The sequence below is a fragment of the Schistocerca nitens genome, chromosome 3, assembly GCF_023898315.1.
Source record: "Schistocerca nitens isolate TAMUIC-IGC-003100 chromosome 3, iqSchNite1.1, whole genome shotgun sequence".
In the NCBI taxonomy this organism is placed as follows: domain Eukaryota; kingdom Metazoa; phylum Arthropoda; class Insecta; order Orthoptera; family Acrididae; genus Schistocerca; species Schistocerca nitens.
In genome coordinates this window covers 187,004,860-187,024,121 of record NC_064616.1, presented here as the reverse complement: position 1 = coordinate 187,024,121, position 19,262 = coordinate 187,004,860, and the positions used below count along the sequence as shown (strand labels likewise).

At 41.0% G+C, this 19,262-nt stretch overlaps 1 protein-coding gene across 2 annotated transcripts in view; it reads right to left on the bottom strand.

The window, feature by feature from the left end:
- The window catches only part of LOC126248130 (dymeclin), a 161,233-nt gene that overhangs the window by 108,947 nt on the left and 33,024 nt on the right, over nucleotides 1–19,262 (bottom strand). For both annotated transcript variants that reach the window (XM_049948817.1, XM_049948818.1), the window contains exon 2: nucleotides 11,131–11,277. In XM_049948817.1, coding sequence (XP_049804774.1) covers nucleotides 11,131–11,277 — 147 coding nt within the window. The remainder of the gene's footprint in view (nucleotides 1–11,130; nucleotides 11,278–19,262) is intronic.

Genomic DNA, 19,262 nt, shown 5'->3' with positions numbered 1-19,262 from the left:
AGGGCCACCTGGCAGGATGACCATTGCCGGGAGTCCTGATGCCCCAAGGAGACGGGCATCTACTCCTTGGCCGACGTGGGGAGGGTGCAGCTCAGGTATCGGCAGTACGATCCCTGTGTTGTCAGGGGGCTACAACCTAGAGGGTACATGACGACCCCACCACAACGGGCTGGCTACCGTGCTGGATTTCTGGTGCCATGGAAAGTCCATCATGATCGCTGGTGCAGATGGAGATGCACTATGGGCGTAACTTGGACAACCCATCAGGCGTTTAGGCCCAATTGGAGGAATAGTGGGTATGGTTACAACGCCGGTGCAATACTGAGTGCCAAGGTCTGAGAGCACTTAGGACCAATAGTACACCACGTAAGGTGTCCTTCCCCAAAAGGCTCGTACTTCAGAAGAATTTTGAAAAATGTAGGTCAAACCCCAAGGGGGACCATCACATGAAAGGCCGAAACGGTTGAAACTCCTTTTAGTCGCCTCTTACGACAGGCAGGAATACCTCGGGCCTATTCTTACCCCGGACCCGCACGGGGGAAGCCTTAAGGTAAAAGGATCCTGGTTTCCCGTACTGCAGCGAACGACCGTCGCAGGTAGCAAGAGGAGAACCGCACCGGAAATGACCGCGGAGAAGCCCTCGGACGCTGGCGCGCCAGGTATATATAGTCTGCGGCCGCGAGCTCGCCTCCAGTTCACCACCGGCAATGGAGGGTGAAGCTTTGACAATGCCAGCCACTCGTGCTGGCGAAACGTCAGAAAAATCATTAGATGAACGTCGGCCGAAGAACCCGAGACAGAAGCCAATAGGCAGTTTGTCAACAAGTGGCCATGAAAGCCTTAACAATTTTGTATAGTGACAGATGTTAATAAAGCTAGAATTTAGCTGTAGATGTTTTAATATACAATATTAATGTTGTAGTGTAAGAATACACGGTTGTTCTACATCTACATCCATACTCACCTGCAAGCCACCTGACGGTGTGTGGCGGAGGGTACCTTGAGTACCTCTATCGGTTCTCCATTCTATTCCAATTTCGTATTGGTCATGGAAAGAAAGATTGTCAGTATGCCTCTGTGTGGGCTCTAATCTCTCTGATTTTATCCTCAGGGTCTCTTCGCAAGATATACATAGGAGGGAGCAATGTACTGCTTGACTCCTCGGTGAAGGTATGGTCTCTTAACTTCAACAAAAGCCTGTACCGAGCTACTGAACGTCTCTCTCACAGAGTCTTCCAATGGAGTTTATCTATCATCTCTGTAATGCTTTCACAATTACTAAATGATCCTGTAATGAAGAGCACTGCTCTCTGTTGGATCTTCTCTCTCTCTTCTATCAACCCTATCTGGTATGGATCCCACACCGGTGAGCAGTATTCAAGCAGTTGGCGAACATGTGTACCATAACCTACTTCCTTTGTTTTCGAACTGCATTTCCTTAGGATTCTTCCAATGAATCACAGTCTGGCATCTGCTTTACCGACGATTAATTTCATATGGACATTCCATTTTAAATCACTCCTAATGCCTACTCCCAGATAATTTATGGAATTAACTGCTTCCAGTTGCTGACCTGCTATATTATAGCTAAATGATAAAGGATCTTTCTTTCTATGTATTCGCAGCATACTACACTCGTCTACATTGAGATTCAATTGCCATTCCCTGCACCATGTGTCAATTCGTTGCAGATCCTCCTGCATTTCAGTACAATTTTCCTTTGTTACAACCTCTCGGTGTACTACAGCATCATCCGCAAAAAGCCTCAGTGAACTTCCTATGTTATCCACAAGATCATTTATATATATTGTGAATAGCAATGGTCCTACGACATTCCCCTGTGGCACACCTGAAATCACTCTTACTTCGGAAGACTTCTCTCCATTGAGAATGACATTCTGCGTTCTGTTACCAAAGAACTCTTCAATCCAATCACAGAATTGCTCTGATAGTCCATATGCTCTTATTTTGTTCATTAAACGACTGTGGGGAGCTGTATCGAACACCTTGCGGAAGTCAAGAAACATGGCACCTACCAGGGAACCCATGTCTATGGCCCTCTGGGTCTCGTGGACAAATAGCGCGAGCTGGGTTTCACATGATCGTCTTTTTCGAAACCCATGCTGATTCCTACAGAGTAGATATCTAGTCTCCAGAAAAGTCATTATACTCCAACATAATATGTGTTCCAAAATTCTACAACTAATCGACATTAGAGATATAGGTCTATAGTTCTGCACATCTGTTCGACATCCCTTCTTGAAAATGGGGATGACCTGTACCCTTTTCCAATCTTTTGGAACGCTATGCTCATTTAGAGACCTACGGTACACCGCTGCAAGAAGGGGTGCAAGTTCCTTCGTGAACTCTGGTATCCCATCGGGTTCAGCAGCCTTTCCTCTTTTGAGCGGTTTTCATTGTTTTTCTATCCCTCTGTCATCTATTTCGATATCTACCATTTTGTCATCTGAGCGACAATCTAGAGAAGGAACTACAGTGCAGTCTTCCTGTGTGAAAAAGCTTTGGAAAAAGACATTTAGTATTTCAGCCTTTAGTCTGTCTGTCATCCTCTGTTTCAGTACCATTTTGGTCACAGAGTGTCTGGACATTTTGTTTGGATCCACCTACCGCTTTGACATTAGACCAAAATTTCTTATGATTTTCTGCCAAGTCAGAACATAGTACTTCCGAATTCGTTGAACGCCTCTTGCATAGCCCTCCTCACACTACATTTCACTTCATGTAATTTTTGTTTGTCTGAAAGGCTTTGGCTATGTTTATGTTTGCTGTGACGTTCCCTTTGCTTCCGTAACAGTTTTCTAACTTGGTTGTTGTACCACGGTGGCTCTTTTTCATCTCTTACGATCTTGCTTGGCACATACTCATCTAATGCATATTGTACGATGGTTCTGAACTTTGTCCACTGATCCTCAACACTATCTGTACTTGAGATAAAACTTTTGTGTTGAGCTGTCAAGTACTCTGATATCTGCTTTTTGTCACTTTTGCTTCCTACCTTTTTTAATATTTCTATTTACGGCTGAAATCATCAATGCTGTAACCACTTTATGATCGCTGATTCCCTGTTCCGTGTTAACTGTTTCAAATAGTTCGGGTCTGTTTGTCACCAGAAGGTCTAATATGTTATCGCCATGAGTTGGTTCTCTGTTTAACTGTTCAAGGTAGTTTTCAGATAATGCACTTAAAAAAAATTTCACTGGATTCTTTGTCCCTGCCATCCATTATAAATGTTTGAGTCTACCAGTCTATATCTGGTAAATTAAAATCTCCACCCAAAACTATAATATGGTTGGGAAATCTACTCGAAATATTTTCCAAATTTTCCTTCAGGTGCTCTGCCACAATAGCTGCTGAGCCAGTGGACCTATAGAGACATCCAATTACCATGTTTGAGCCTGCTTTAACCGTGACCTTCACCCAAATTATTTCACATTTCGGATCTCCGTCAATTTCCTTCGATACTATTGCACTTTTTATCGCTATAATCACGCCTCCCCCTTCACTGTCCAGCCTGTCTCTGCAGTATACATTCCAATCTGAGTTTAGAATTCCATTACTGTTTACATCTGGTTTCAGCCAGCTTTCTGTCCCTAGTACTATGTGGGCATTGTGACCGTTTATTAATGAGAGTAGTTCTGGGACCTTTCTATAGACGCTCCTGCAGTTTACTATTACCACATTAATATTGTCATTCCCTGTTGTGTTTTGCCTACTGCTACCTTGTCGCGTCTCAGGAGGTGCCTTGTTGGGCATAGGGAGGGAATTCTCTAACCTAAAAAACCTGCATGTGCACCCCACACGTACTCCGCTACCTTTGTAGCCGCTTCCTGCGTGTGGTGCACGCCTGACCTATTCAGGGGGACCCTACATTTCTCCGCCCGATAGTGGAGGTTGAGAAATTTGCACCCCAGATCTCCGCAGAATCGTCTGAGCCTCTGGTTTAAGCCTTCCACTCGGCTCCAAGCCAGAGGACCGTGATATGTTCTGGGAACGACACAACAAATAGTTAGCTCACATTCCACCCCATGAGCGAGGCTTTCCTCCTTCACCATCTCCGCTGACCAACTGTATGAACCGAGGATGACCTCTGAACCCAGACGGCAGGAGTCATCGGTGCTGACATGAGCAACAATGCGCAGTTGGGTGCACCCGGTGCTCTCTATTGCCGCCGGCAAGGCCTCCTCCACATCTTGGATAAGACCCCCCAGCAAGCAGACAGAGTGAACACTGGCCTTATTCCCCAACCGCTGTTTTCCTAAGGGGCTCCATCACCCGCCTTACATTGGAGCTCCCAATCACTAATAAACCCCTCCCCCCGTGTGCCTGCTCGGACCTTGCTGAAGCAGCGGCCACATGTCCACTCACAGGCAGAGCGGGCGACACCACATTGCCAGTCTCCACATTGACCCTCTGCCTCGTGCGACGCCAATGCCGTTGAACCCGCCACTCCCTTTGGGGAGAGGGTGGTCCAACCACGTCCGGTACCTGCGAATATGTCTCGACAGCAGGGACATTGGGTGAAGCATGTAACACCTGGGGTGTACCATGGGATGCACCAGACCCCCACTGCCACTCTACACTCTGAGGCAGCAGCCTAAAGACGGCTGACCACGGCCATCAGCAAGTTCAGCTGTTCACGAACAGGTTCCAGCTCCTCCTGCGTCCATACACAGCAGTCACACATCCTATCCATCCTAAGAAATCAACAATTTACCACAGAGAATAAGCTTTTAACTAGACTGCTAATTCACGAAAGTCGGCTGTTCATAAGTATATCAATAATTTAAGACAGCTGGGGAAAACTGCAAGAGACAAAGAAAAATGACACACATCAGTGGATAGAGCATCGCTCCAAGTTTTGATTCACATTATGCACCTTGGCATACATGCAGAGAGGGCAACTAGGAGACAGGTGTGTGGGAACTTTTAGACAAGTCATCTACTCTGCATTGTCGCGTGAAATTAGTTTACACGTGCAGATATGGGATCCAACGAACATTGTTCCTAAGTGGGCAGCTGCTGTTGGGCCTTCCCGGGGAGCAGCGGAACCAGCAAAAAAGACTTCAATGAATTCCATGTGCTTTTCTGCTCATTTTGATGTTTGCCACTTCACAAACAATGCCCATACAAGCAGTTGTAATGCGAGTTGAAGTCTTGGAGAGATGCTCTAGCCACTGATGGGTCCTTTTCTGTCTATCTTGTAGACCCTGTTTTTTTCACAGTCATCTTCTAAAGCCCTGGAGGTACTTGTGAATAATCCTGTATATGTACGTATAGAATATAACTACCTATCTCAGAATCACAAGATGACACAGTCCGTTGTAACAGCAAGGAATAAATAAAAGCGTATATCAAAATATATGCAACAAAAATCTTGGCATGTTCCACATTCAGTAATATCATGACTGCACAGATCTGTGGACTGTGTACACAATAGTTAAAGCAAAACTGACGTAAGCTGACATCGAGGGGGATCAGTTTGGGTTCTGCAGAAATGTAGGAATACATGAGGCAATACTGACCCTATGCCTTATCTTAGAGGACAGGTTGAAGAAAGCATTTGTAGGTTCAGTCAAAGCTTTGTACAACGCTGACTGGACTACACTCTGAAATTTTGGTGCCAGCAATGATAAAATACAGGGAGACAGATGTTATTTACAACTTTGTGAAGAAATCAGACAGACAAGTAGTAATCGAGAAGCGAATGATACAGGGTTGTAACCAAGTCCTTGTGTTATTCAATTTGTACAGAACAAATAGTTCAGGCAAGCAATGAGAAATTTTGAAAAGGAATTATGATTCAGGGAGAAGAAATACACTGAAGAGCTATAGAAACTGGTACACTTGCCTAATATCACGTAGGGCCTGCGCGAGCATGCAGAAGTGCCGCAGCACAACGTGGCATGGACTTGACTGATGGCTAAAGTAGTGCTGGAGGGAACTGACATCACGAATCCTGCAGGGCTGTCCATAAATTCATATGAATACAAGGAGGTGGAGATCTCTTCTGAATAGCACATTGCAAGACATCCCGATATCCTCAATAATGTTCATATCTGGAGTGTTTGGCAGCCAGTGGACGTGTTTAAACTCAGAAGAGTGTTCCTGGAGACACTCTATAGCAATTTTGGATGTGTAGGATGTCGCATTGTTCTGCTGGAATGCCTAAGTCCATCAGAATCCACAATGGATGTGAATGGATGCAGGTTATCAGACAGGATGCTTATGTACATGTCACCTGTCAGAGTCGTATCTAGACGTATCAAGGGTCGCAATCACTCCAACTGCGAACACCCCACACCATTACAGAGCCTCCACCAGCTTGAACACTCCCCTGCTGACATGCAGGGTCCATGGATTCATGTGGTGGTCTCCATACTCGTACACGTCCATCCGTTCGATAAATTTGAAATGAGACTCATCTGACCAGGGAACGTGTTTCCAGTCATCAACAGCCCAATGTCGGTGTTGACAGGTCCAGATGAGGCATACAGCTTTGTGTTGTGCAGTCATCAAGGGTACACGAGTGGGCCTACTGTTCCAAAAGCCCATACTGATGACGTTTCTTTGAATGGTTCACACACTGACACTTGTTAATGGCCCAGTATTGAAATCTGCAGCAATTTGTGGAAGGGTTGCACTTCTGCCACGCTGAACGATTCTCTGCAGTTCTTATTGGTCTCATTCTTGCAGGATCTTTCTCCGGCCGCAGCGATGTCGGAGGTTTGACGTTTTACCAGATTCCTGATATTCACGGTACACTCGTGAAATGATCGTACAGGAAAATCCCCACTTCATCGCTACCTTGGAGGTTCTGCATCCCATCGCTTGTGTGCCAACTATAACACCACATTAAAACTCACTTAAATCTTGATAACCTCTCATTGTAGCAGCAGTAACTGATCTAGCAACTGCGCCAGACACTTGCTATCTTATATAGGTGTTGCCGACTACAGCGTCATATTCTGCCTGTTTATATATCTCTGTATTTGAATATGCATGCCTATACCAGTTTCTTTGGCGCTTCAGTGTAAAAGCTCTGAGATTTGCCAGTGACACTGCAATTCTGCCAGGCATGGCAAAGGACTTGCAAGAGCAGTTGAATGAAATGGATGGTGTCTTGAAAAGAGATTACAGGAGGACCAACAACAAAAATAAGACTAGGGTAATGGACTGAAGTTCAACTTAATCAGGTGGTACTGAGGGAACTGGATTAGGAAATGAGACACTAAAAAGTGGTAGATGGGTTATGCTATTTGGGCAGCAACGTAACTGTTGAGGGACGAAGTAGATATGTTACAACATGCAGATGCTATAGCAAGAAAAGCATTATTGAAAAATAAGGAATTTGTTAACAACTAATATGAATCTGTGTGTCAGGAAGTCTTTTCTGAAGGTTTTTGTCTCAATTTTATTTATTTATTTACACCTCAAGTTCCATAGGACCAAATTGAGGAGCAAATCTCCACGGTCACGGAATATGTCAGTACACCAAATTACAACTTAAAAGTAATACAGATAAAAATAAAATGTTTATGAACCCAAAAAAGTCAAGCCATAAGTTCAAGTAAATACAATCAACAATACAACAAGAATGAGCTTCAAGGAACTCCTCAACAGAACAGAAGTGACCCATGAGGAAACTCTTCAGTTTAGATTTGAATGCGCATGGATTACTGCTAAGATTTTTGAATTCTTGTGGTAGCTTATTGAAAACTGATGCAGCAGTATACTGCACACTTTTCTGCACGAGAGTTAAGGAAGTCGAACCCAAATGCAGGTTTGATTTCGGCCAAGTATTAACTGAGTGAAAGCTGCTTATTCTTGGGAATAAGCTGATATTGTTAACAAGAAATGACAGTAAAGAATAAGCCAGTGTCAAAATACCCAGACTCGTGAGCAGGGGTCGACAAGAGGTTCGCGAACTTACACCACTTATTGCCCGAACCACCTGTTTCTGAGCCAAAAATATTCTTTTAGAATGGGAAGAGTTACACCAAAATATAATACCATATGACATAAGTGAACAAAAATAAGGAAAGTAGACTAATTTTTGTGTCAAACAATCACTTACTTCAGACACTGCTCGAACAGTAAAAATGGTAGCATTAAGTCTTTGAACAAAATCCTGAAAGTAGGCTTTCCATGACAGTTTACTATATATCTGAACACCTAGAAATTTGAACTGTTCAGTTCATTAAACATATGTCCATTCTGTGAAATTAAAACATCAGCTTTTGTTGAATTGTGTGTTAGAAACTTTAAAAACTGAGTCTTATTGTGATTTAGCGTTAGTTTATTTCCTACAACACATGACCTTATGTCATGAACTGCACTATTTGAAACCGAGCCAATGTTACACACAACATCCTTTACTACCTAGCTAGTGTCATCAGCAAACAGAAATATTTTAGAGTTACCCGTAATACTAGAGGGCATATCATTTATATAAATATGATCCCTGGGGTACCCCCTACTTGACCGTACCCCACTCAGAGCCCGCATCACAACCATTCTCAACACTGTGAATAATGACCTTTTGCTGTCTGTTGGTAAAGTGAGAGGTGAACCAATTGTGAGCCGCTTCCGGTATTCCGTAATGGTTCAACTTCTGAAGCAATATTTTGTAATCAACACAATCAAACACCTCAGTTAAATCAAAAAATATGCCTAGTGTTCAAAATCTTTTGTTTAACCCATCCAGTACCTCATACAGAAAAGAGAATATAGCATTTTCAGTTGTTAACTTCTAAAGACAAAATATACATTTGATAGTAAATTGTGTGATATTAAATGATCAATTATCATTACATACACAGCCTTTTCAATAACTTTAGCAAACACTGATGGCATAGAATCAGATCTAAAATTGTCTACATTATCACTTTCTCCCTTTTTATAAAGCAGCTTTACTACTGAGTACTTTAAACACTCAGGAAACTGACCATTCCTAAAGGAAAATTACAAATATGGCTAAGTACAGGGCTAACGTGTGCAGAACAGTACTTTAATATTCTGCTAGGCACTCCATCATATCCATGAGAGTCCTTAGTGTTCAGTGGTTTAGTTATTTACTCAATGTCCCCCCTTGTCTGTATCACAGAGAAGTATTTCAGACATCAATCTCGGAAAGGAATTATACGATTCCCTGTAGAGACTAAATTTTTATTTAATTCACCAGCAAATGCTCAAGAAAATGATGTTAAATACTGTACATATATCTGATTTATCAGTAACAGAAATATTTTTACTACAACTGACACTATATTGTCAACCTTGTGTTGCTGACCAGACACTTCCTTCACAACTGACCATATGGTTCTAATTTATCCTTTGAATTAGCTATTTTATTTGTGTACCACATAGTCTTTGCCTTCCTAATAACATTTTTAAGCATCTTACAATACTGTTTGTAATGGGCTACTGTGGCTTGATTGTGACTACTTCTTACATTTTGATATAATTGCCACTTTGTTCTACATGATATCCTTATGCCACTAGTCAGCCACCCAGGCTGCCTTTAACTGCCAGTTCCCCGTTTAGAGCCTTCTAATGGTAAGCAACTCTCAAAGAACATGAGAAATGTGTTAAGGAAAGAATTACATTTATCGTCTATGTTATCGGCACTATAAACATCCTGCCACTATTGTTCCTTGGCGAGATTTAAAAAACTGTCAATTGCTGTTGGATTAACTTTCCTACATAGTTTGTAATTATATGACATTTGTTTGAGTACAAAAGCCGTTTAGTGTTAAAATTTGTGCATCATGGTCTGAAATGCCATTCACCCTTTTACTAACAAAATGCCCATCTAGTAATGAAGAATGAATAAAAAATTGTCTGTAACTGTGCTACTGTTCTCCTGCACCCTAGCTGGAAAAAACACAGTCTGCATCAGATCATATGAATTTAAGAGATCTACCAACATCCTGTTTCTTGCACCATCATACACAAAATTTGTATTGAAGTCACCACATTTAACTAATTTCTGGTACTTCCTACAATGTGAATCAAGAACCCTCTCTATCTTGAGCAGAAATGCTCTTAAGTCACAGTTAGGGGGCCTATAAACAACAACAATTAGAAGTTTAGTTTCAGTAAATTCAACTGCATCTGCACAACATTCAAATATCTGTTCAGTGCAGTGTTGTGATACGTCTATGGACTCAAATGGAATACTGCTTTTTACGTACATGGCCACTCCCTCACTCTGCAAGGAACTCCTTGAAAAACAGCCAGCTAATCTGTATCCTGGTAAAGGAAGCCTCTGAATTGTCAAATTATTTAAGTGGTGCTCCGATATACCAATAATTTCAGAGTCAACATCTATAAGCAGTTCATTAACTTTATCTCTAATACCCCTTATATTTTGATGAAATATGCTAATTCTTTCTCTACTTGGAAACATGACGTCCTCTGAAGGTGATCCCTTAATTAGAGAGACTTCCTTTAAGCAAGTATACCTTCAGCTGACTTCAATCTAAAAAATGTGCACCTCTAAAACCAACTACTACAGGAATTTTTCCATGAGTGATCCCACCACCACTCACTACACTGTCACCTGTAAGCTTTGCCAGCCTCCCCTTTCCATACCTATTGATGTGCAGGCCATGCCTAGTGAAACCCGATCTACTGATCGACTCAACTGGCGCCACTGAAATGTTACCTATGTGAGCACAATAGACTGTAGCCTTGGTATTGATAATGGAGGGAAGTGTGAGGGCTAAGAATTGTAACTAGGGAGAACTAGGCATGAACACAGTAAGCAGGTTCAAATGGACTAAGGTTGCGGCAGTTTTTCAGAGATGATGAAGCTTGCACAGATTTGACTACTGTCGAGAGCTGCATCAAACCAGTCTCCGGAATGAAAAAACATCAGCAACACCACCACCACCAACAACAAATCAAACACAAAAACTGCACCGACTTACATTAATACCTCTCCTGATATGCACCGATGTTCAAATGTTTAGATTTCATGCTTTATAATTTTCCCTTTTACTATGCACCACTGTGACAAATTACATCACAGAATATAGTTTTTCTTATTGACAAATAGTAGTACAGATCAGTCATAAGATTTTTTTGTACATGTCATTATCTACTTACTTTTCAGTCTGTGTAGATGCCAGGAGCTCACTTGATCGGCTCAGGAACACGTGGAGCAAGGAACCTACATTGCCAGAGCGTGGATTGTTTATAACTAGTTGCTTACATAATGGTTGTATCCTCTCATCTAGTACTTGGTTTTTGAAGCTGTAATTGAAACAAATACATACTCTGAAACAGCCTAGTTCAACACAGAATATATTAAAAACTAATGAAATACAAAAATTAAATATTTTCAGAGTCAGTCTCTCTCTCTCTCTCTCTCTCTCTCTCTCTCTCTCTCTCTCTCTCTGAGAACCACAAAATAAATAACCAGGCAGAAAAAGGTATGAGATAACATAAATGTTTAAGTCGCTCAGAAAAAGAGAATTTACAAAATTATAGAAGGAGAAAATAGCTAGGACATGAATAAATACAAAGTATTAGGAAGACAATGGAGAACAGTGCCAAATGAAGTGGTGTAGGGCTGCCGATAAAATATTGAAATAACAATATTTTTTCCAAAAATATCTATGTATATTGGCAATAGCTTTTCCCCCGATATATCGGTATCAAAATGACAATATCAAGAGCGAATATTTTTATTTTATAATACATTTTTTCACAATTTTTGGTAAATATTTGAAGTTGTTCTTTCGAAACTAGAGTAGAACATGATTTTACTTTCACGGTGTGAAGGAGTTTTACTTATTTTTGAGCTTTTATCATTTCCAGTCTTTCTCTTTGACTGTGTGAAACAAGTATAGGTGGCAAAAAACAAGAAATCCAATTGCGCTGGTGGTGTGAACAGAATAACAAGATTTTTGATGTGAAGAAATAGCACACCAGTTGTGTCAAAAAACCATTTTTACTGCAACTAGTGTGCTATTTCTTCACATCAGCATTCTTTCAAAACAGTTGCTGTAAGTGATGAACAATATCTAAACTACATGTTTGGTCTCTGTGGCGGACAGAGACATATGAGGGGAAATGTTGACGTAATTAGCACTCAGCGCTCCCAACCTCAACTTCAATGTTTAGCTTCACCATGCAATTTTGACACTACACCTGCTAGGTCACTGGAGCTGCTAGGGGGAAAAAAAAAAAAGGGGGGGGGGGGGGGGAACAGGGAAGTCGACATGAAGTGTTCCAGATAAATCCGATATGTGATGAAACTGAACAACGGACCCCATCGGACACCTTTTATTACGTCACTTACATGCAGTTACCATTGTTTGCAACGTGGTTATCACCAAGTGTGAATGTTCATAGTTTTCCTTTCAATTCTTGCTCTAAGGGGGATACACAGGCTGCTAGCTTGTTGATGTACAGAGCATATAATAATAATTCAATATTAAAATATACAGCTCCAAAACCAGTGGTATGCTTATAATGTGCAACCAATATTTTTATAGGCTGGTACGTCGATATTTATCTGTTGATATAGCGATACTTCCCCCCCCCCCCCCCCCCCCCCCGCCTTCGATACATCGAGAACTGATAACGATATTTTTTAAAGTATCAACGCATGAGATTCTCGATATTTTTAAAAAATGTCAACAGTCCTAAAGTGGTGTAGAGTGATATGGAGCCAATTACAGATACAGGATTTTCTTCTTTGGTCACATCATGAAGACACCAGAAAACAAATCAACAAGACGAATTATGGAGAAACTTGGGAATCTCAAACAAGTAGGATAGATCAAGGAAACTGGAGAGGGTATGGAAGAATTAGAACTAAGCCAGTATGGGCAAAGTTTAAATGGAGAAGTATGTGCCAACTATGTGTATTAAGGATGGGAAAGACTCACTGTGGTTTAACAACAAAATTCATAAATTGTTGAGGAAGCAGAGACTGTTGCACTCTTGGTTAAAAAAAGAATGCACAGATGATAACAGGCCAATGCTAAAGCATATGACAACTACTACCGTCATACCTTAGCATCGGATCTTGCCAAGAACCTGAGAAAATTCTGATCCTATGTAAAATCAGTAAGTGGTTCAATGGCTTCTATCCACTCACTCACTGACCAGTCTTGTGCGGCAATAGAAGACAGTAAAAGGAAAGCTGAAGTTTTAAATCTCACATTTAAGAAGTCAATAATGCAGAAGGATTGTACAAACGTACCATCATTTGACCACCGTACAGCCTCCCATATGGAGATCATAGTAACAGGCAACCCTGGTGCAGAGAAGCAACTAAAAACAAGCAAGTTGCCATGCCCAGATGAAATTCCAATTTGGTTTTACAGAGAATACTCATTTGCCCCTTACTTAGCAGGAATTTATCGAGAATCTCTCACCTAGCGCGAAGTCCCAAGGGATTCACAGAAAGCTCAAGCAACTCTCATACAAAAGGAGGATAAAAGAATGGAGCCACAAAATTGCAGTCCAGTATCCTTAACAATGCTTTGCTGCAAAATCCTTGAACATATTCTCTGTTTGAATATAATAAGTTTCCTTGACATGGAAAAGCTTTTGTCTACACATCAGCATGAATTTAGAAAGCATCATTCATGTTAAAATCAACTTGCCCTCTTCTCACATGATACCCTGCAAACCATGGATGGAGGGCAACAGGTAGATTCCTTATTCCTACATTTCTGGAAAGCTTTTGACATGGTGCCCTACTGCAGACTGTTAAAAAAGGTAAGAGCATATGGAATAGGTTCCCAGATATGTGAGTGGTTTGAAGGCTTCTTAAGTAATAGAACCCAGAATATTGTCCTTGATGGTGAGTGTTCATCAGAGACAAGAGTACAGTCAGGTGTGCCCACGAGAATGGTAATATGACAGCTCTTATTCTCTATACACATTAATGATCTGACAGACAAGGTGAGTAGCAATTTACAGTTGTTTGTTGAGGATGCTGTGGTGTACAGGAAGGTGAATGTAGGAGGATACAAGATGACTTAGACAAGATTTCTAGTTGGTGTTGTGAATGACAGCTTATTCTAAATGTAGAAAAATGAAAATTAATGCAGATGAGTAGGAAAATCAATCCTGTAATGTTTGAATACAGCACTAGTTGCATACTGCTTGATACAGGTATGTAGTTTGAATATGTTGGCGAGATGTCGGAATCACCACGTAAACATGGTAGTAGGGAAGGCGAATTATCGAGTTTGGTTTATTGCAAAAATTTTAGGAAAATGTGATTCATCTACAAAGAAGACCATGTACAGAATACTAGTGTGACCCATTCTTGAGTACTGCAGGAGATTTTGGGATTCCAGCCAGGTCGGATTAAGGGAAGACATCGAAGCAATTCAGAGTCGAGCTGCTACATTTTTTATTGGTAGATTATATCAACATGTAAGTTTTACAGAAAAGCGTCATAAACTCAAATGGGAATCCCTGGAAGGAAGATGACATTATTTTCATGGCACACTACTGAGAAAATTTAGAGAACAGTCATTTGAAGCTGACTGCACACCGAATCTACTACCACCAATTTACATTTTGTGTAAGCACCACAAAGAAGAGAGTGGAGAAATTAGGGTTTGTACAGACGCATATAGGTAATCGTTGTTTCCCTCACTCCATTTCATTTTCAGACAGAACAGGAAAGGAACTGACTAGTAGTGGTACAAGATACCCTCTGCCATGTACAATATGGTGGCTTGCGGATTATGTACGTATGAATGTAGATGTGGAAGCCTGGATTACGTTGAAAACAAAACAGAAAATTTCAAGAAACTGAAAAACAAGGACTTCAGATTTAAACCAAAAATAAACAAATGACGCACAGTGGACAGGGTATTTACAGGTGAGGAAAGGTGGAAAAGATCACAATGAATGAAAAGATATAAGGCAATTCAGAAGGACTGAAACATGCCCTTATGAAAGAAGATGACCAGCAAATGAATGACTTAAGTGGTCCAAAGGCAATACAATTATATAATACTAATAATAATAATAATAATAATAATAATAATAGTAGAAGTTAATACACTCACAAAAGTAAAGTTGATTTTAAAGTTGGGTTTTCCAAAAACATAAATTCCTAAGTCTTATTGAAGACTGTTCTTACCATTCTAACTGTCTAATTTTCTCGTTTGAGAAAATACTCATATATACATAAATAAAGTTTCTGGTGAACCTCAATTCAAAAAATGTTAAAAATTAAACTGCATGGAGATTTTGTGCTACACGCTATTTACTGTAGTTTCATTTTTTTTTGTCTTCCTTAGCTGTATAGAGAGGAACAAGTAACACAAGAACAGGACTGTTTTCAGTCAGAACAACTTCAGCAAAAGGGGGATAATTTTATGCTCTTTCCCTGATGATTTGGATATAACTTCCCACCGACCACAGTGTTATTATAGACAGACATACCATACGATCAGACTGAACAAGAATGGTGCAGGAATTTGGTCGTGGTCTTTCCAAAGGAACCACACGGACATCCACTGCTAGTTATTTTGGCAAAGAACAGAAATTTTAAATCTGGATGGCTGGGCGGTGATCTGAATCCTGCTCCTCAATATAATTCTTCACTGTTTATATATTCTATATAGGATCCAAATGAAATTAATACTGCTAATCATAACTTTTCAGTTTCATGGCCTTACAAATCATCTTTAGAAACTGTCTTGAGTCTGTTTGACACATTCTTTGAGATCTCTTGCATCGAGTCAAATCTTGAACCACTGGTGCATTACAGGTTTAGGAAAGAGAATATAGACAGGGCGGCTGACAGATCTCAAAAATAAGGTGGATGATGCAACAACGAGGCTGTTTTTAGGAACTAATTATCAATCTATAATTGCTACATGAGTCTGGGTGTTGTGTAACAGGAAAAAAAATTATTAACCTGCAGCTTGATGAAGCATTCTTAGTTCCAGTTATATATCACCTAAGCCAAAAGAAATCATTCTCATGAATTTAAAACGTTACAAAACATGGCAGAACCTTAGTCATGTTTGCACCATTCTTTGTATGTAGTCCTCCTGGAATACATGCCAAGGTATATGATGAACACACAGTCACATACAGACAGAAAATAATTTACCTGAGCAGACAATACATTTAAAGCTTTCAGAGTTCACACTGCCGCTGTCTCTTCACCTACAGTGACCAGGTAATCTTGTGGACAGGACTACAGCTACTTCTCTGTAGTATAACTAAGGTCCAAATGACAACTCTATTTGTGCTATTCATGCACACAAGTTGGGTAAAAACCAAGTGACATCCTGCAGTAAATGGTGTGTCATAGCTAAGGGCTGAGAAACTATTATGTTCCCAGTTCATCACGGTCACCCCGTGACTGCTATTGTGATGTTAACTTCTTTCATTCATTTTGTTGAAGAGAGGTTTGATGCACCTCTCCATGCTATTCTACTCAGTGCAGGCATCTATATCTCTGCATACGTCCTGCAACCTACATCCATTATAACCTGCTTACTGTATTCAAAACTTAACCTCCCTGTACAATTTTTAGTCCCACACTTCCTTCCTTTACCAAACTGGTGAGTCTTCAATGCCTTAGGATGCGTCCTATCAACCACTCTCTTCTTTTATTCTAATTGTATCATGAATTTCTCCCCCCCCCCCCCCCCACACCATTCTATTCAGCACAACCTCATTTGTTATTTGATCTACCCATCTAATTTTCAACATTTCAAACTTTTCTAATCTCTTCTTGTTTGACCTGCTATCATTCATGTTTCATTTCTGTACAAGATTACAATCCATACAAATACCTTGAGAAAAGTTTTCTAAGACTTAAAATTATATTTGATGATAACAAATTTCTCTTTTCCAGAAATGCTTTTCTTGCCATTGCCAGTCTGTATTTTATATCCTCGAGCCTTTGGCCATCGTTTGTTGCCCAAATAGCAAACTCCTCAATTACTTTTCGTGTCCGATTTCCTAATGCAATGTCCTCAGCATCATCCGATTTAATTTAATCATGTATTCCATTACCTTCATTTTACTTTTGCTGATATTCACTTTCCAACCTCTTCCCAATACAATATCCAATCTGTTCGCATGATCAACCAAATACTTTGCTGTTTCTGAAAGAATTACATTTTCATTGGTAAACAAAGTTTATTTCTTCTTACTGAACTTTAATTCTCTTCTCTCTGCTGCTTGCTAAATGTAGAGTCTTAGATGCAAAACCCGGCCACTGGCCAGCTGCTGCAGATACTAGTGAGGAGAACACGGCAAGTGCCTTAATCCGATTTCCCAGAAGCATGCTCAGAGGAAAAGGACTCAAAAAATGAACACATGTCTCGTCTTACCTGTAGACGATCCACCGTTTCTGGCAAAATGACAGTCACAGATTTCGATGTGGTTTATAGGCCTTTTAATATGCAATAATCTCAGCTGAAATGGAGGTGCAGTGGCTAGTGTCCCATTTTTGAAACTCAATTATTGTTATCATTTGTTTATTTTTGGTTTTCATTTATCTACCAATGACCACAGCAGGTTACTATGTGAATGTTTCTTATCAAGTTAGGGGAAACAAGGATGTTATATTGGTTGTAAAATTACAACTGGGTTTCATAATAAGTATCATACATCTACTATATAATATGTGTGTGTGTGTGTGTGTGTGTGTGTGTGTGTGTGTGTGTGTGTGTGTGTGGTATTTTCAGAATAATTCATGTACAGAGCCGCCTTAATAAAGACAGCAGTAAGTGATCAACGGGGTAAATGCTGTAAGCCCAACCAAAACAATACACGACGAACTTACTGCGCTAGGCTGGGAACACAATCATGTAAATCAAATGACTGAGTCTAGTACAGAGAGACCATTGCACAACTACATGGTTGAGATGGTTGATGTGGAAAAATCACGCAACCTGATGAAGATGAAATTATTTCTTTACATGTTGTACATGCAGAGGTATATAACACGCCATGCACCCCCCAACAATGCCGCAACTGCCAGCACTTTGCACATACAGGTATGCAGTCTCGCTCCCTGCTGCCACAAATGCGTTGGTGATCACACAACCCAACATTGCAAATTCCTCCATACAGCACCACACAAACGTGCCAACTGTAGTGAGGCACATCCTCCCAACTGCACGGAGTGCATTGCCTATAAGGAGGCTCTGAGGCACAAAATAGCTAAACACGTAAAAACTATCACCATTGTAGCTCCAAAACTGCCCCCGCACCCAGTAAGAAGTGGCATATTCTTTGCTGGAGTGGTAGCTGGCACCCCAGCAGCGCAGGGAAGGGCGAGGAAACTAAGAGCAGTGCACCCACACAACAAAAACCCACAGCAAGAGACACATAGACAAGACAGACAACACCCAACGCCACACCCGCATTGATTTCACAAGACAAAAATAACACCACTACCCCCCCCCCCTTCTGAGACAATGTATTGCAGCCCACCACAAGCTACAGAAAATGCATCTACACAGGGACAGGGACAGCCACAACACCAGAGAAGGTGGAAGAGGAGAAACAACCAGAAAAGGAAGACATGATCACACCACCACAAGTACACAGACAACAGGACACCTATATGCACATACACAACTCTGAAATCAACCCACCGACCCGTACAAAGCACCCATTCACCACAGAGACCACACAAGCACCCCAACTACTCCACAAACAGTTAACTCACAAGCCAGACAACACCATACACCAACAAAAGTACTAGCATCTGCCAACACAAACAATAACCCATAGGCTGACACTCCCAACATTAAGTCAACATTCCGAAGAATAATGGAGACATTATTCCACGCACTCACGACCACCGAAGTAGCCATGAAGATTATGGGGTGTGTTTCACAACTCTTTACACAGTTCGTTGGCCTTGCTCAACTGGACCAACATGCAAACTATTATCATGCCACTGTTTACATCAACACATGGATAACATGCTGCAACAGCCCCAAAATGCAAACACCAACACAAACTCATAGATCCTGTTTTGGAATGCCAATGGGATTGTAAGCAAAAGAACCAAAATGGTTGTGTTCATGGAGTGAAAGGGTATCCAAATCGCCCTTGTGAACGAAACACTGCTTATGCCTCACAAACAGCTAAACATCCCAGGTTATTGCATCTATCGTACCAACCGAGTGGACGGCAGGAAGGGGGCAGCACAGCCATCATGACACACAAAGACATAGAACACACGAACATTGAGCTCTCTGCGCTTGAGCGACTAGAGGCAG